We start from the raw sequence: 19,111 nt of genomic DNA on the forward strand, positions 1-19,111 counted from the left end.
CTGCCATGGAAACCTCGCCTCACTGCAACCAATACCATCACCAGAGAAGTCTCTGTGGTCCCTGGTGTTTTTATTGTTTTTTGTTTTTTTTTATTTTGTTTTGTTTTGTTTTTGTTTTTAATGACTACCATTAGACCTGTATCCTAGCTACAGGGCATGCTGATCAATCAAGATTTTAATATATTTAGCTACAGTAGTGAAGAGTGAGCTCTGCTTCCCAAGACTCCTGAAGTGGGGAATTCCGCCCAAATAGGAAAGGGGTTCAGATTCTGTGCAGTCCAAATGAATGAACAATATTCAAAACAACATCCTTCTCCCCCAGATGGCTAGAAACCACAGGCATAGACCGGGCAGAGAGGAGAGCTCAGGCTAGGTGACTGGGGAATATATATAAAAGACATTCTTGAGGTATGAAGTGCCTAGAAGTGGTGGGCACTCAGAAGATGGCTTTCCCCTAACTCTGCCCCCAGACTCATTGCCTGAATCTTGAGGAATGGGCTGTGTTCATGCAACAAGAAGCGGAGAGTTGAGTTCTTCCCTGGATGGAAGGTTTCCCAGTCTATTCTTCCCCATCTTGTGTTCTTCATGATGTGGAGTCCAGGGGCAAGAAGACCATGAAGTAGGTTCGACCATAATTACCGAAGAAACACTCCAGGACACAATTATTGGTAAAGAAAAGTGCTATTTTTTAATTTGTTCTTGAATGTGTAGGTCCTTTTAAGATCAGTGACATTTCCCTTTACAGTATTCCTCCTTCCTGCCCTCAACTACTTTGGATCCAATGGCCGCTTCTGGAAAAGGCCCAAGAGGAACTCACCCTAGATATCCAAGAAAGAGGTGCAGCTTGAGGAATGGGCATATGGCTCCAGAAGCAGCTCAAAGCTGCTTTCCTCAAAGCAGCTCAGTCTAGCCTGTGAGTCCCTTTGTCCTACCTTGGCCAAGACTCCCCAGCTATGTCCTACCCCCATTAATTGTTCCCTGTGGGGCCTGAGCTTTAGAGTTAGAATCACTACCACCAGCTTTCCAGTAGCACGGCCTCTGAGAGATCACTGTTTTCAACCCCCTCCCCCAACCAACTTCATAGATGGGGAAACTATACCCAGTGTCACATAGCTCATAACTGGCAGAGCCAAAATTTAGGTGTTCAGCATCTCAAATCACGTCACTTTCTACTATCTCACCCCATCTCCAAGAAAACACCCGACACCTGCGTCCAGCTCTAAGGAACAGCTGGAGCATGCAGGGGCTGATACCAGCACAGATGGGACCGACCTGGCCAAAAGAGGCCCAGCTGACCTCAGCTGAGCCCCAAGCAAGGGATGAATCCCAGCACTTCTCAGTTTTCCCTTGACCAGACCGTTACCAGTGGCAGACAGCCACCCCTGCCAGGATTCTCCTCCTGACCAGTAGCACAATGACCCATGCATGGAAACATGTTTTATCATGATCCCAAGCGCCTCGCCAACTGTGGCTGGCTCTAACTGGTAGGGGGATCATGGCGATGAGCTGCCCACCAGCCTGGGAATCCCGTTTACCAAACTGCTTCTTGATAAGACTCAATCCACATTCTTAGGCTGATTTGGATGGGACCTCTTGGTGAACGTAGCTAAAATCTGTCTCCATGCTACACTGGCAAAGGCAGAGGGAAAGGCTTGCAGATGCTGTCCTCCCAGGAGAGCTTATAAACATAACTGGCATGGGGAGAACAGAGTCCAGGGAGAGAAATGGACTCAAGGAAAACAGGCGGACACAGAGGGTGGGGGGCAGGAACAGCCAGGCTTCCTCCTGACGGCCCAGGGACTGAAGAGGGGAGACCGCAAGGAGCTGCAGATGTGTTCCCTTGTCAAGACTTCAAGAAAGGCTCAGCCTGTATGGCCAAGAGGTAAGAGAAGAACCCAGACGCCTGCAGTGTCAGAAAAGCCATGTGAATGGGCTATCTCAAAGAGCAAAGGGTGGGTGGCGTGAAATGCTGTGGAGACATCAAGACAGTTGAGGATTGAAAGGTATTCTTTCGATTTGGCAACTGGGTGGTCACTGGTGACTCTTAGGAAAAGCTGTAGAGGGTTGAAAAGTGAAAAGGATTAACAGGAAAAATCCTTTTTTAAAGAAACTTGGCTAATAAGGAAAATGGGTAAGGGGCAACCGACTCTAAGAAGCTTTTGTTTTCGTCTGGGGGAGATCTCTGCTTGCTTAGAGGCTTTGTGGAGCCACTGATGGAGAGGGAGGCTGAGGCCCAGGAAGTACGAGTGGTGGGATGAGGGATAAGTCTTGGAGGCCATAGAGCAGGATTCAAGAAACAGAGCACCAAACAGGAGCGGACGGCAAGGGTCTGAGGAGGGATGCAGACACAGACGGGAGGGAGAGAAGAGCAAGTGGGCAGGGAGGGTCTCACTTTAGGGACTCTGTTCTGTGAAGGAGGCAATGGGGTCGGTCACTTGCTGAGAGCAAAGACGAGGGGCATGGACAGATAGCAGCGCAATTACAAGCCAAAGATATACCCATCAAGGCTGACAGCCCAGCTGAGGGTGTCAACTATGAAGCTGCCATGCTTAGCAACCCAAGAGGAGGAATCAGAAAATAAGCAGATGCCAAAAATGGAGAACGGTTGACAGTTTTAGGGGAAGGTTTGAGTTGGGGAGGATAAGAAAGGTCAGGATCCTGATAAAAATGTCCATGGGTGACGGCTCACGGGTTTAGGCGAGGGAGAGGAAGCAGCCCAGGTGAAGGCTGAGACAAAGAGAGGAGGTCAGGGAACTGGGCTAAAGGAGCAGGCAATTTCAGTAAACAGCAGCGCAGGAGTGGGAGAAGAGGAAGCATGGGGGAGGTGACCCCGAAGGAGCAAAGTCTCAGTTCGGGAATTCAGGAGAGAAGACTAGAGGTGACATGACATCATGGAGTGAGAGAGAGCAGAGCAGAGCCTGGGAACAAACGAGGAGAGGTCTAGGTCTCAGGAGCAAGGCAAAGACCTGTTGCTACAGGGAGCCAGAACCCACCAAATCTTAGAGCAGAGCCTACAGAGGGTCAGGCAGCTGCCACTATGGGAAGGGGACCTGCAGAGGGGGTGTAGTTGGCAACTGCCAGAAGTCAGATAGGGCCAGCCTACCCATGTTCTGGAACAGTACTCCACAATTCATCCTGCACCAGTTTTTGCACGAAAATCCCCTTCATATTCACTGAAGCCACTCTGCTCTCCTATTTCTCAGCACATCCAAGGAGCCCCATTTCTCCACTAGGACTACATTCTGTACTGTGAGGACCCAGAACTCACTGTATTTCCATTTCATGACTTAGTCAAGGGCCAAAGGACTTGACTGACTTCAAAAGGGGCCATTACGGGAGTAAGTCAAAAGCAGGATCAGCTCAGACGTTAGCAAAGAGCCAATGAGGCCAGTCACTCAGCTAGCAGCTTTTTCTTTTAATTTCTAAAATGTCATGTTCTGTTTTCTGCATGCAAAAACAAAACAAGACCATGACGCAAAATGCTGGTGTTAAGTCCATAGGAAAAGCCCAGGGGTGGGGGTGGGGGCAGTGGTGTGGGGTAACCAGCGCAGGGGTGGTGTGGTGGGTCAGGACCTCGCTCCCTTGCAGGAAAGGACACCCTACGACTGCTCAGGTGCTGAAAGTGGGCCTCTCAGCATGCAGGGTCTCTGCGATGGGAAAGGAATATGTGACTCTCCGCCACATTACTAAGATCTCCTGGCCCAGCACGCTATACATAACAGAAGGGAAGCCAAGCAGTTAGCCAGGCAATTCTGCTTCGTATCTGTGGCCTCTAGTTGGTTCTGTGGAAGGATCTCAATCAGATTTGAGGCTGTCACGGCCCTTACCTGGCTGTCCGGCATATAGCACCATGATGCTCACGCAGGGGAGGTGGGGGTGGGGGCCAAAACAAAGGAAAGGTGACCAAGAGCATGAATTAGTGAGGTAAGTACAGAAGGAACCTTGCCAAGTCAACTAAACAGGGGAAAAGATTAAAAAATTGAAGGGGAAGTAGCCAGTGCCCAATCCAGAGAGTCATGTGCACCCCAAGGAGCAGAGGGCTAGGTCTAAAGATTGCCTGGCTACAGGCGCATTAAAGACTTAGTTACCCCAAACTCGGAAACAGGACTATGGAAGCCCGTCTGTGCAGGAGAGCCTGGCAAGGGCTGATGAAAGGATGGCGGGCCAAGGGCGTGGTTGGCTCTGAAGCGAAGACAGCCTCTCAGCCTGGGTGTCGAAGGAAATGAGCAGTACCACCAACTGACAAGGAGAGAAGAAATATTTTCTCCGAGCAGAATGTTCCCATTGACAAAGGCCCTACACACAAGAACTTCCTTATACTTCATCTCTTAGCAAAAATAAAGCCACGACCCAAGACTCCCTTGAAATTAGCCAAGCCGTGACCAGACCAGAAACAGCAGCGTCTGCAGGCCAGGCCACGGGAGTGCCGGCTCTGCAGCGTCCCCAGCATCATCAGCGGTAGCTTCCTTCTCAACCGAGTCCTTGCTGGCGAAGTAGCCTGACCCCCAGCAACTGCCTGGGCCTCCTCCTCCCAAACACCCTGCAAGGACCATGAAGAGCCATCTCCATCCGAGATGCAGCCTGGAATTCCCATGCCTGTGGCTTCCAGAACACTTCCCTCTGCATTCTTAGAAAAGTAACGTCCTGAAGTTGCTTCAAGGTCACCGAAGGACTCTGGCTCCTCACCTCTCAGTTTTCCCCTTCTCCACCCTAGACAGAACATCCCCCCATGAGCGGTTGGATAGGGCTCCTGGCTCACCCTCTGGCCTTCTCCAGCCTCCAACAGAAAAGGGTTACCACTAGAGTCTCAGCTTTTTCTGGGCTGCGGGCAGCCGGGGGGCAGGCGAGTCAGAGCACTCGCCTCTGATCTTTGGCTCTGTGAAAGTGGGGAAGCTGGGGACCAGGGTCTCTAAGAGGGAGGAGAAGCCCAGCAGGGTGGGCTGGTTCTGGGTCAGCCTCCTTGGCCAGCCCCTGCCTTTCAGGTTTCCCAGGCAGAACTCAGGGTCCAGACCTCCGAGTGGAGACACCGAAGAGATGGCCACTGACAGTCACTCCTAGGAAGGCAGGTTCTGACATCGAAGAAGATCTATGAACCCAAAGTCAGTGGCACAGAGGACAGGCCCTGCCAGTGAAATCCGAGTCTGAAGCTGTCAGCGGTCCCTGCACAGCTACCCGGCCCCATCGAGAAGGCCATACCACCTAGAGCACAGCAGCCACCTAAGTCAACATTGGCAGAGGGGGCATGAGAAACAAATACCCTGAAAACCGTCAGAACCCAAATAGGCACCAATTGAGACCTCTGGCCTCTAGAAGCCTCCATTACCCTGCGCAAGGCAGCGTCCTGTCCGGGCAGGCCTAGCAAAGGCAAACAGTGACAGTCTTTGGCTGTGCTGGGCCGGGGCTCACGGGCCTGCCATATGTCAGAACCTCTCTCCCTTCTTTTCCTCCCCTCGGGGCCCAGGAGGACTTCAGATATATACACTGCTCCTGAGCCCTGCACGCTGAAAGGTGAGAAAAGTCTGCTTTCCTCAGCAGAGAGAGTCACCAAGGAAGTTAGGTCCTCCTGAGCCTGACCAGGCGTGGGCTCGTCAAGTGGACCCTACACATCTGATTTTTCTGGTAATCGGGAACACCTCCCTCTTTGCTGTTTATTACCGAAATCTTCTCTGTAGTGGATGCACTATGGCTCTCAAATGAATGCTGTAAGATGCAAACGGCAAAGAAGAGCACTGCACAGCTCGACAAGACTCGTCTCACATCCACGATCCAAAGAGAATGAGCTGAAAGGTGGGGAGGAGTGGTCGACAGGATGGGGCACCAGCCGCCAGGCTGCTCACACCTGGGAGACACTGCTGGCCAGGCGGAAGGACATTCGTTTTGCTCTTTCGTTCTCCTGAAAGGAAAAAAAAAATGTGTGGCAGTAACATGGCCCAGTGTAACACCTGTCAACGTGACAAGGCCCAGTGTCCAGACTGGGGCTCCCCAGAGCCCAGGTGTTCTGCTCTAGCCCAGGAATGCAACAGCCACCACACATTACGGTGTGCCAAGCACGGTACACACAGGGGGTGGCTGATCGGGCCTGGCACCCAGCAGCCAGGCGGGGCGGTTCAGTGGAACAAAACAGCGCCAAAGTGATGTCTCGAGTCTGCCCACGTGGGACCAGACCCACGGTCAGAGGAGCGCTCTTTGCTGCGAGCAGCACCTCTCCCTCCTTCTCTACACCAAGGGGCCGGAAATATGCCTTCCTTCCTCCCAAACCTAAGCTGAGATCAGACACTGAGACCAGGTGTTTCTCCTTTCCTGGGGATCACAGTGCAGAATAACCAGCCCTGAGCTGCGAGTCGGGAGCCCTGGCTTCTCGCCCTGATTCTGCTGCTTATTTGATGGGTGACCTGGGCAGGTACATCCACCTCTCTGAGTTTCAAGCCTCAGCAGTAATCGAACTTACTGAGCCGCACGCTGCCCTCCCTTCCCCTTAGACTGAGGGGCTGGGAGCAAGGGTTCATTGTCACCACTCTCCTGTGCCTCCCGAGCTTTAGGTTGCCCTGTATGTGCTGCTTGGGTGCCCCCTGCCTGCCCAACTGACCCCCACACCTGCCCACCACCTGGCAGCAACTCTTTACCATATGACGTCGCCGCCTCTTGGGCTGGATGCCCTCCTGCACATAGGGGGGCCATGGGAAGCCCTGAGGAGTGGAATACCCACTCTCGCTAGACACCTCCTCGGAGTCTGAGTCCTCCTGCCTTGGCTGGGCAAAACGTTTCTCCGGGTAGATCTCCTTCAACCAGCCCTCAAAGAACACTTCCAGGCAGCGGCCGGCCTCCGCAACTTCTGAGTCAGGCTGAAGGGGAAGGAGAGCAGTGATGGTCCGGCCCATTTCCGCCAGCCCATCTCTACCCGGTCCCTCAAGAGCTCTACAGAGAGCACAAAGCCTGGCTGGTTTCCTGGAAGTCTAGAATGGGACATTTTCTCCTGAAGACTCAAGATAACCAGTTTAGTATCATCTCTCAAAGCAGAATTGGCCCTGACAGTTACCCACAGATGGCCAACCACTAGCACTCCCCCCTTCTTCCTCCTGAGTCCACGCTGAGAACCAACCGTGGGAGAGCGCTTATAAACACTCACTAGGGGGGGCCCCAGAAAGCCTGTTCCCAGGTCCTCATGGCAATTCAGGACCAAACCTGATATCCCCATCCAGCCAGGAGTCTTGGGGTCCCTGGGAGATAGGGGAGAGGGAAGACAGGCAAGACATACATAGTTAAACTTCGCACAGTTCCAGAACATGAGGCGGACGTCGGACACCACCTCCTCTGGGGTGGTGTAGTGAGCTGGGTCCTTCTTTTGCAGCTTCCTCCGGATGATCGACAGGTCCATGGGCCTCTTGATAATCTGGTAGTAATGCCGGGCCTTGGGGGAGGAAAGAAGGGGAAGCCAAGCAGGAAGAGAGAAAAAGGGGAGGTACAGATAAGGAGGGGCAGATGGAGAAGGAGGTGGAACAGAAGTGAAAGAACACAAGAAAGAGAACAGCAGCAGGAAGAAAAGTGGAGAGAGAAGACAAAGGGAAGGGGAAAGGAGGACTGGCTCACTGTCCAGTCACGTGTGGCGCAGCGGCCGGGGGGTTGGGGGGCCGTGGTGGCCACGGCTGGGACCGCTAGCCCGGGCACGAGTTAACCCGACTTCCAGTGGCCATGCTCTGAGCCCGCCCTGGGTACCCCCGGGACCCGCCCCGGGCCCAGGACCTCGGGAGCTGGCAGAAATGGGCAGCCTTCCTTACCAGCGGGCTAACGGGCTCGTGGAAGGGCAGGCTGAGGCTATTGCAGCACAACGACAGGACCAGCTTTTCACACTTCTGCAGAAACCAGAAGGGCAGCAGGTTACTTCGCCCTGGCCCCACCTCAAGAAGGACTGAAGAGAGTGACCCTGGAAACTCCAGCAGGGTCCGCTCTGTCCTGCAGGGCATGGGCCCCCACGCGAAGGCAGGGCCCAGCCTCCCAGACCAGAGGAAAATAGTTGGCAGGAGGGGGTTCCCCGCAAATGCCCACGGGCCAGGCTGTCAGGCATTGCCCAGCAGAGAGGTACCTTGGAGAGGCTTCCCATCGCCTCAGAAAGACCTCAGCTGCTGGCACAGGGAGGCTGCCGCAGGCAGGGAACACTGTCCCCAGAGACCCCTCCCTACCTTCTGGTCACAGATGCTCAGGCCAGGGGTGGCCCGCATCCCAGGCTGGCAATAGCGGGCATTCTCACAGTCGTACTCCATCTCGGGCTGGGTCAGGCTGCGGCACAAGGTACACACCCAATCTCCCCTGCAGAGACAGGTGAGGCCCAGTGAGGCCTCAGCACGTGGCCCAGAGCCACCTCCCCTGTCCCTCTGCTCCAAGATACCCGGGGCGGGTGGTGGTGGGGGCGGGCAGCAGAGGCGCAGTGGCTTGGAGACTCGGTCCCTAGCCCTGCCCTGTACGGAATGGCTTCCTAACCACCAGCTTGAAAGAAATTCAGTAACTCGGGATGGAGTGAATCCAGAAAATCACAGGACTCAGCAAGGAGCTGCGACAGGAGTATGGGGACAAATCTGTGTGTGTAGGAGGAAGCTGGGAACAGAGGAAGAAAGGAAGCCACTCCAATCTCAAACATCGCCTGTCGGTGCGCACAAGGCACACAGCAGTGGGGCCGCTGACTCGCAGCCTGCGGTTCACAGGGGCCCAGACCAGGCAGGAAGCCCAGCCCAGGGAGGAAGCCCAGCCCAGGGAGCTGCGCGGGCTTGGGAGAGGCCTCCCGGAAGAGCGGCCCGCGAGGACCCACACGGCTCACCCCGGGAAGCCGAGCAAGGCCGGCAGGTGGCAGGAGAGGTGGAACACTTTGGGGCAGCGATCACAGCACAGCAACTCCCCCCCGTTGAGGCACACGGCACAGAAGTCCTCGTTCTCTATGGGTACTGGGGGCCCCTTCTTGGCTCCAGGGGTCCGAGGAATGAGTCTTTGTTCCTGAGGAGATGCACCCTCCGCCTCTGGAGGCTGCTGCCCAGCCAGAGAAGTGACAGTGACCTTTCTTCCCCCCAGACTTGGGGCCTGGACGGCATCAGGCAGGTTGTTCTGGCTGACCTTGGAGAAGAAGGGAGTCCGCAGTCAGAGCACAGCACCAACAAGTTGTGGAGGGTGGGAGAGGACGGACTCACCAGGCCCCCGGGCCAGCCGAGCCCCGGGAACGCTGGGACAGCCCCCTCACAGCCAGGGGTAAGTCCGGCCAGGCTGCAGCCCCACGCACATCAGACTCCGGAAAGGGCCAGTGCCAGAGCCGGAATTCTGACAGAGGCAGAGGGAGAAGAGGGGCTTCCAGGGTGGGCCAAGTTCAAGGACAAGACAGAGCAGAGTGGTACCTTAATGGACATGCTGGAGGACTCAGTGCCGCACTCAATGATCAGCAGGAAGCTCCCATCCTGCTCATTCTTCTGGGGCTTCAACTTGAACACTGGCATCTCTCCCGAGGAGGCCGCACAGATCTTGAGCCGCTCCAGCCGCACGTAGGGAATCTTAGGCTCACTACTGAAGGGCCTGTGGCAAGAGAGACACCCCTGGGTCTCTGGAGGAGGCTCCTCTGACCCCAGCCTCTAAGTCAGCTCCTCCATGATCCCACATGCCAGTACTCCAGATCGCAGTCCCACCCTGTACAGGCCCACGTTTCACTCTCCTGCCCCAGGGGAGCGCTTTGCTCAAAGAAAGGGGAATTCCTAAAGAGGGAGGACCTCACACGGAGTACATGCCCCCTGCTGCCGGAGCCAGGATACCCTCCCACAAGATCCCAGACTCCCAACCACACAGATCCTACTCGAGCATCTGGGAGTTGAAGAAGATTGTTGCAAGTAAACTTCCGCTTCTAGTTAAGTCATCAAGGCTGCTGACTTCCTGTGCCAACCTCCCAGGACATGAAGTTGGTGGGTGAGAGAGGGAGATTGGGCCAACAGCCTGTTACCTGATACTCTGGTTCTCTTTTGCATCCAGCTCCAGGGCTCCTTGCTCAAAACTCTCATGCTCTAAGGCGAAAGACAAATACCTGTGACGTACATTTATGACCCACACCTTCCACTCATATGTCCTACTCATACCGTTGGCCACACACCTGTCACACAATTGTTACCCACACTGTAATCATTCATAAGGGTGGCAATCCTACCATGGCTCTCCTTCCTGAGAGGGGAAGAAGGTCACCTTCTTTTAAAAAGACAAACAGGGGCACCTGGGTGGCTCAGTCGGTTAAGCATCCAACTCTTGGTGTTGGCTCGCGTCATGATCCCAGGGTCCTGGGATTGAGCCCCACGTCAGGCTCCACACTCAGTGGGGAGCCTGCTTCTCCCTCTCCTCTACCACCTCCGTCCCTTACTTGTGCTCTTTCTCTCTTTCAAATGGGAATAAATAAAATCTTTAAAAATAAATAAATAAATAAATAAATAAATAAATAAATAAAAAGAGAAACAGATATGGGGTGCCTGGCTGGCTCAGTCTGAAGAACATGCGACTCTTGATCTCTGGGTTGTGAGTTCAAGACCATGTCGGATGTAGAGATTACTTAAATAAATAAAACTTAAAAAATATTTAAAAATTTAAAAAGTTCGGGGTGCCTGGGTGGCTCAGTTATTAAGCGTCTGCCTTTGGCTCAGGTCATGGTCTCAGGGTCCTGGGATCGAGCCGTGCATCAGGTTCCCTGCTTGGCGGGAGGCCTGCTTCTCCCTCTCCCACTCCCCCTGCTTGTGTTCCCTCTCTCGCCGCGTCTCTCTGTCAAATAAATAAATAAAATCTTTTAACAATAAAATAAAATAAAAAGTTAAAAATAAAAAAAAAAACAGATAATACTCAGAGGCTATCTAGGGATGAGTATTGGGTCAGGTGCTGAGGGGCCAGCTCCTCACCTTCCAAATGAGTTCAGAAATCTCTTGTTCTCCATATACTGGTGTTACATGCTCTCAGCAGTGGTTCTGTCCAGCCTCTGCATTTTCAACCAAGTGCTGGGATTTTAGTACTGCCTGAGAGTCCAGTTCAGACTCCATAGGCAAAAGGTTCCCTGCAGCCCTACCCTGAGTGGTGCGGTAGAGCCTGTGTAGATGGGCAGCAGGCGGTGTGCGGAGGAAGGAGGAAACTAGCATTTACCAAGCACCAGGCCCTGTCCTCAGCACTTTCCATGGGCAAGCAGGGTCCAAAACATTTAATTGCTTAAAATTTAGGGTCCCATTACTATGCAGTTAATAAGAATCAATATTGTTCAGTTGGTCTTTCAGTCAGTGCGAAAAAACATGGAGAAAAATTATTTCATTTTTGTTTATTAAAGGTATAGGAAATAGAGTGATCATTACAGACTAAACACGTATCATACACTAAACAGAAAAAGTCCCAAATCCTCACTCGGTGGTTGCTTTCAAACTCCCTGACTAGCCCTCGCCTATGACAGAAGAAAGGAAGCCCCACTTGAGGAGGTGGTGTGGGAAGCTGAGAAGAGAATCAGAGCCAGTGTCCACTGGTCCAAATTCCTTTTAACCCTGGGGCACAACACAAATCCACGGGACTGCCGGGCACGAGGGAAAGCAAGGCCAATTCTCCTTACTACAGAGAAAGTCATCAAATGGTCTCACTGTAGTTGTTTGTCCCAGTGGTCTATGAAGTAGCTATGATTAGCCCCATTTACAGAGAAGGAAACCAGCTCAGAAAGGTCAAACATAAAAAGACAGAACTGGTTTTCTAAGTGACATATACCTGACTCCAAAGTCAGATATGCTCTTTTCCCTAAAATATTTTGCCAAGGCTAGCCCTTCTGAGATGAGTGCTTCCTGCCTCCCCCACCTCTGACCCAGACCTCCAGAACTTTTTGCATGGAAATGTTACACAAGGCTAAGTCCCAGCCACAGTGAGGGAAACAGAACAGGTCCCAGTAAGTCAGTTCTGGAGGGAGGAAGTGAACTGAGCCTGAGAGAAACGCTGCTCCCTCCTGCCTCGAGCCTGTCTCCTGACCTGCATCTGACCTGGAGTGCTGAGCTCACATCTATGGCCCCCACAAGTGACAGGCTGCTTGCTGACTTGTGCCTCACCTTTTGGGTTCCGGTACTGCTGCAGAGCCATGGATGTGTTGACCGCTGGGACCAGTGGAGGTTTCTTCACAGAGAGGTTAATTGGCTCCTCCAATTCTGCAGGCATAGCCAAATCCTTGGAAACCTCCAGACCCAGGGTTGTCAGGTCTTGTCCCAGAGAGTCAGTGAAGCGGGTAGAATCCTCATTTTCCAACTTTCAAAAGCGAAAGGCCAACAAGAATCAAAGAGATCAAGCGGTTTTGCTGTTAGTAGTCATAGAGCTATGAAGCTAAGGCCAGGATAAGCCCTTCAGGGGCTACCCTGTTGCCCAGTGATGAGCAGAGGAAGTTGAATGTCATTTCCCCGGGACTTACCTTACACAGGGCATTCCCAAGAGAGGGGTCAGCCACATCAGCAGGGCACAGGCTCCCTCCAGCTCGGCCAGAGCCAGGACTGCAGCTGGAGCCACTTTCTGGTTGCATGTCAGCTGCTGGAGGCATGTTCTGCAGAGGACAAGTTGCCAGACTCGGCATAGTCTGGGTGAGACCGGACATCGGGTTGGGCCTGGCCTGCAAGTGATCACTTGCTAGGCTTGGGATGGCCTGGGAGGAATCACTCATCAGACTGGGCATGGGCTGGGGCACGCTGCGTACGAGGCTGGGTATGGTCTGCAGATGACTGGCTGTCAGGCTGGGCATAGCCTGGTTTTGACCGCTCATCAGGCTGGACACAGTGGTGGGCGTGCCACTCAGCAGGCTTGGGACCATGTGGGAAGGGGCAGCAGTCAGGCTGCTCGTGCTCTGGATCTGTGGCTCTAGGGTCCTTGCCAGCCTGGTAGATGACAGCTCCATCTCCAGCGTGTTGGAAAAGCCCATGATGCTCACCGAAGTGGAATGCTGCAGGAAGGAACACAGGGCAGAGTCAGGCTTTTGGCAGGGGATGGGGGGAGGGATTGAGAGATGCAGCCCGAGAGAGCTCCCATGCTCAGATTTCACTCTGGCCTCAGAGTCTAGGAGCTGCAGGAAACTCAGACAACACATGAAGTCCTATTACCATTCCCCTATGCCAAGGAGGCTGCTAGGCTCTGACAGAGAGGCGGACACAGACTGAGGACACTCGTGTGCATGTGTGTTTGTGAGACAGAGATGAAACTGTGGGAGAGTGACCCTGAGGGTGGTACACACACACACACACACACACACACACACACACACACACACACACACACAAGAGCCACCATCAGGCCACACCCCTCACCCCCTATCCAGTACCTAAGCAAAGGATCAGACTGTGGGATTGCCCTCCAACTTCACATTCCCCTCTGACTAAATCATTAAGTGCCTTCTCATCCCTTTGGGCATTCCTGCGGACTAGTTTCTGCTACATAAAAATGGAAGGAAGTCCAGAAGGCTCAAACTCTGATCTGCCTCAGGTCTTCTCTAAGATAATGCCAAGGCCCGAGGCGACCCAATCAGCGCTGGGGAACCTGGGCCAACTCGGCCCTTTTCACAGGCCTGTTCAGATCAACTCCAGAACCATCAGCATTAAGGGAAGGCTTTGACCAAGAAGATGTGAAAGTCTTTCCTAGCCCCACTCGATCTGCCAAAGACCTTCTAACCGGAGGCAGAAAACATCAGAGCAGCTAGGTCTTAATATAGCCCAGTCTGGACAATCACTGGATTAGGCCATAACTTCCCAACCCCAAGAATTACTTTCTCCTGTCTAACTGCTTGGTGATATAGGGAGAAGAGACCTAAAGGTTCACAAAGAGAAGTTAAGACGTACAGATTTCTGCACTGGATGCATTCCGTTTCTCAGATTGGAGAAATATATTTGATGGAAGGGGGACAGTGAGAGACTGGTTCTAAATGTAACTTTTAGGAATTTAGAAGCTTGATATCCCTGCCTTTTTTTTTTAAGACTAAAGATAGAACAATTTGACAGCTTTTGAAAGTCAAAGGGGAAACAAAGAGTAAACATCTCTAAGCTTCCAAAATCAATGTCTTCAGCCTTTCCCTATGAGTAACATATTCAAATTTCCACAGGAAAGTAAATACCTCAAATATCTTCTCAAGTTTCACTATAAAATTAGCAAAGCCATTTAATGGTGAAGAAAAGGCTGTCTTCACCTCAGTGAATGTCACTCCTAGTCACCAGTTCAAGTCAGATGCTAGGAGGGGAAGTATTAGTGGGGCATCCCTCCTCCCTCACCCAAGCTAATTCCAAACCTCATCAATTCTACCCCTTAAACAACTCACACATCTTCCCCCAATTCCTCTCTCTATTGCTGGTGCCCGAGCCTGGGTTACACTCCCGTATTTTTCCAGACTACAGCAGTAGCCTCCTCAGTGGAGAAATATTTTCAAAACACAAATCTGACCACATCATTCCTTTGCATGAAGCCCCACAGGGCACTCCACCGTTCTTAGGACAACTGTGAAAAAGACCACCCATCCCCTGTCCTACCCACGCAACAACCCTCCCGTTCTCTGAGTTCCAGCCACTCAGACATTTTTTTTCAAACCCTGAAACCTGCCAGGCTCTCCTTTCACCTACAACCTTCATCCCCTTCAAACAGACTGCTTCCTCTCCATGGAACATTCTCCTATCCCTGCCCCTGTACCACTTACATCCTTCTAAACTCAGCTCACCTGTGATTTTTTTGTATCAAAGTCCCTTTTCATTCTGTGGCCCAGACCTCATTCCTCTCTTTTACATTCTTTTAACTCCTTTTTTTTTTTTTTTTTGCTGTATTTTCATAGTTGTGAGACCATTTGATGAATCTCCATTTTCCCCCATAAATTGTAAACTCCACTAGGGCATGGATTTTACCTATTTTGTTACCCATTGTATTTCTAGATCCAGGAGCAGTACCTGGCTGAATAAATGAATTCATGAGCTGCTTAAAATTAAAAAAAAAAAACACACACACACACACAACAATAATGTGTGACTGTTCTACAAATCTTAAACCGGATAAATAGCAGCTTCGTTCTATTAACAGGGTGTATGCATCTCTCTAAAATCATGCTTGTCTTTATATAGCTAACATTTATTGAGCTTTTATTACATGCAAGGAAATTTGCTAAGTGTCTTAGGTACATTTCCTCACTGAATCCTCATCACAAATGTTACAGGGGTGGTTGTGAAGGTGACAAGAATGAATCCAGGGTAAAGCTTTAGGACACTGTCTGCCACATGGCAGGTACTCAGTGACCCCCAGCTACTGCTGCTGCCCCCAGTATCGTGACTGTTAGTGTTGTTCTTGTGGCCCGAACTCAGTAAGGCATCCGCAGTTTTTTATGTAAGTGAACACATCACTTCGTAAATTTCCATTTCCCTTTATTTGTGCTCACACATAGAAACGCAATTGATTTTTGTAGATTGACCTTGTACCCAGAGACCTTGCTGAAGTCGCTCAGGGAATTTCTGTGCACACAAATCATGTCATCCGTGACCAGTTAAGTTTTACTTCTTCCTTTCCCTGCATGTGTTTTCAGCCTTACTCTGCCGGCTAAGTACGGCAGGACCAGGTCAAATGGAAGTAATGATGGTAGCCATCCTAGTCTCATTCCTGACCTCGGGGGCTCCTTTCAATAGTTCACCAACTAAGCATGACATGTGATGTGGGATTTTTACAGGTTGAGAATCCAGATCTCCGGCGCCTACGCCACACTCTTGACCTTGGCCTGTCTGTCTCGGTCCTTCTCTGTACGAACTCCCCCCTCCCACACTCTGCACTTCAGGCTCTGTCCTTCCCTCGCCTGCTCTCCTCGACTTTCTCCCTCTTCCTCTCCTGTTTTTTTTTTTTTTCCTTATCAGTCTCTTTCTCTCTTTCCAACGCTTTTCCCTTATTATTTCACTGTTTTAGTAAAGTTTCTATGTTCTATTCTTAATTCTCAATTTCAAAGGGCAGACAAGCTAAATATAAATGCCCTTTGTCTCCCCAAAGAAAAGTTTGTCTTTTCTATGTTCCTTGGCAGTTCAATAGTGTTCAATAAAACGGCTCCAATCTGCTCTACAGTCTAAGTCCCCAGATAAGGAATATCGAGGAGAAGGAGGTCCGGGAGACTACTCAGAGCGAATGGGGTAGAGTAAGCATGGAAGAGCTATCTCAAACGTGCCGTGACCTGCCTTCCTTGGCATCCCCGCTGTCCTGGTTATATGCCACCACAGCTGTTCGAAGATACTATCTTTCCTTATCTATGGACACAAATGCCCAGTGATGGCTGCAACCCCTTTTGTAATATATGACAGTCTAAATCCTTTGAACTGGTTTCTTTTACCCTTTCCCCATTTGATATGTATATTCCCTGCAGCTCTGGTGGTCATCTCATCTGCCAATGACATAGATGACTCTCTCTATGAGATCCTTGGTGCCAAGTATGAAGGGCACCCAGGTCTACCTGGGACAATCCCAAGTAATAATGGTCAGGTGTTGTATGTCACAAAATACACAACATTAAATTCCCACAGACAAAAACGCCCCAGATTAGAGGTACGCTGTCTCCACCTCTATCTCCAGATTAGAGGCATGATATCTTTGTAGGATATCAATTCCCTTGTCCTGATTACTTATTGCATATCACGAAATGTGACATAATATAATGATAGAGGAGGGCATGCAGACTGAGCCATGGAAGAACTATGGAAATTCTGTAACAGTTTATTTTGAGCTGGGCCTGCTGAACCTGCTCCTATAACACACAGCACACAGCACAGGGTCAATCATATGTCCTAAGATACTGTAGACTAGACTAGTCTTCTTCATGTCCACATCTACAGCCAACCTCCAGGAGACCAAGGCTATCAGGAGGTGGGAAGAGGCTCTGGTAGTGGTAAAAAGAACCTGAGAAATATCCATGGGAGAAGTCTGAGAAGGATCGCAGAGAAAGTGCAAGGAAAGTGCCAGCCCCACCCTATTTCTACAGGTTATACAAATACAGTGGCATTTCGGGAACATAGGTACACTGTGTGTTGGTATTTTTGATACTTCATTTGGCTCTCTGGAGTGAAGAGGTACAAAATACAAAAAGTGAAGGAACTATTTCTTGGGCAGGAGGAAAGAGAGGATCGAGAACCTCCATCCTACCCTGCTGCCAGGGCTACCAGGTGAGTAGGGAGAAGGGGAGGGCCAAATTTCAGGGCTAGGAAAGGAGGCTGGGTCTCCAGGGACTGGAAGGAAGGATGGGGCTTCTTGAGAGCATGCCAGGCTTGGGAACATGGCCACACTTATCATTTGGTGCTGCACACACAGGAGGAGCTCATCAGTCCATGGAGATGATGCTGCCTGCCCTCTCTAGCACCCAGGATTGTTCAGAGGTCAAATGAGAGGAGGCAAAATGATATGGCCAGCTCTAAGGTCTATACAGGCAACCACTTCCAAGTTGTCAGCTACATAACAGACACCTTGCCTTCTTCACATACAAAACCTACAGATTTCATGAGGGAAAAATATGTATTTTGAAGTTTGCAAGTGAAAATAAACTATTTTCTCGTTCAGGGGAGGAAGAGAAGTCAAAAATGCCAAAAACATTCACTCTGATAATCAGCTCAGGTCATCGCTGGGGTACGAGGGGAGCTGCCCTGACCCTCCTCACTTGCATCTCCTTACTTGCTCCTAATTTTCTCTCCTTCCCCCGTACTTGTATGTTCTTATCTCTGTCCCTGTCCTCTTCTTCTTTTTCTTCCTTGATCTCTGTTTGCCACCTGCCTGACCTGTGACCTGTCTGAACCACCTGCCTCCACAGCTTGCCTGACCTGTGACCTCCCTGAACCGCCAGACCTTCAACCTCTTCTATTGGTCATTATGCAGTACTTCATCTACCTGGCCTGTCTTCTGTTGACCTTTGCTCTTCTACCTGCCGCCTCCCTCTCCATCCTCATCATTCAGATCTTGTTCTGGAATTCAGTGGGCTTACATTATTGAGATATATGGCGCATGGTGTTGTCAAAATTCAGAGAAAGCACTGTTCCTTCCTTCAACAGAAAAGGAAACTGAGACACAGAGTGATGACACAGATTTCCCAAGCTTATATAGGCCCAAGACTAGGAATCTGGGCCCAGCCTTAAAAATCTACTGGCTGGTCTTGATTTTGTGCCATTAGCCAGAAAGCTAGCAGTCTAGTAAGACATGATAGAGAAGTCAATACACAGACACTTAAAGCACATACCCTGAGTTTAATATAAATTCCAGGTTCTTACAGCAAGATAATATTGCTGGGGATAAAGTAGCACAAATAGGGTGGTGTTCCACAGAAATTAATTTTCCAAATATCTGAAACATATCTCTTTCAGTAACAAAATGCAATTGGCTTTAAAATATCTTGAATAGGAGTACTTCTAAAACTTTACACACCACCTTGTCGTAATAAACAGCGTACAGGGAGCCTCATGAGACCATTCCTTAGTGACATAAAGGAACTTGGATAGACCTCTATCGCTGGAGTGGGCTGTAGTTCAGTGATGCTTTAAGGCCTGTACGGCTGAGCCTGTCCTTTCACCGAATGACCTCCCAAAGTGGCACTTGTCCAGGTGATGTTTCCTGTCTTCTCCCTTGTCATTAGCTGCCATTACAGAAGTCCTGACTTCTTGCTTCTACTCTGCTTACTGCTCTAATGTAGGAAAAATGAAAATTTCCAGAGGAAACTATATAACTAAGCTTGTGGTCAAGACCTCTGACTAGACACCTGAGCATGGACTTATGATCTCATGCCAAATAGAATGTTTGGGGTTTGTGACTTCTGTTCTCGTTGCTGCTCTGAAGCTTCGCCGCTCACTTCTGGTTTTAGGATTTTGCCCCAGTAGTTAGAATTGTCACAGACTGACCACCCTGTAAACGTACAGAGAAGAAGGGAGCAATGACTTGGAAACTGTGTCTTGGAAACACACTAAAGGCCTTCACTCTGGTTGAAGGAAACAGATAAGGAGACAAGGATTGAGGTAAACAGATTTGTGAATTAAATCTTGGAATATTTGAGTGTTTTGACAGCTTCAGATCAGGTAGACTGGCTGAACATTAGTAGATCTTCAAACAACTGAATCAGATACCTGAGGAAAGA

General features: G+C 50.6%; 1 protein-coding gene across 3 annotated transcripts in view; it reads right to left on the reverse strand.

Annotated features, from left to right (window-relative positions):
• Positions 1–676: 676 nt before the first annotated feature.
• TRIM66 (tripartite motif containing 66) overlaps positions 677–19,111 on the reverse strand; it is a 41,534-nt gene continuing 23,099 nt past the window's right edge. For 2 of the 3 annotated variants that reach the window (XM_027578977.2, XM_027578976.2), the window contains exons 11-20: positions 12,425–12,946; positions 12,072–12,264; positions 9,968–10,028; positions 9,375–9,549; positions 8,810–9,099; positions 8,178–8,304; positions 7,776–7,850; positions 7,256–7,408; positions 6,624–6,842; positions 677–5,893 (exon numbers count right to left, since the gene is read on the reverse strand). In XM_027578977.2, the coding sequence (XP_027434778.1) occupies positions 5,834–5,893; positions 6,624–6,842; positions 7,256–7,408; positions 7,776–7,850; positions 8,178–8,304; positions 8,810–9,099; positions 9,375–9,549; positions 9,968–10,028; positions 12,072–12,264; positions 12,425–12,946 (1,875 nt within the window). In that variant the 3' untranslated portion in view covers positions 677–5,833. The remainder of the gene's footprint in view (positions 5,894–6,623; positions 6,843–7,255; positions 7,409–7,775; positions 7,851–8,177; positions 8,305–8,809; positions 9,100–9,374; positions 9,550–9,967; positions 10,029–12,071; positions 12,265–12,424; positions 12,947–19,111) is intronic. The other variant, XR_003517382.1, reaches the window with a different exon arrangement.

Source organism: Zalophus californianus, chromosome 11, assembly GCF_009762305.2.
Source record: "Zalophus californianus isolate mZalCal1 chromosome 11, mZalCal1.pri.v2, whole genome shotgun sequence".
Lineage (NCBI taxonomy): Eukaryota > Metazoa > Chordata > Mammalia > Carnivora > Otariidae > Zalophus > Zalophus californianus.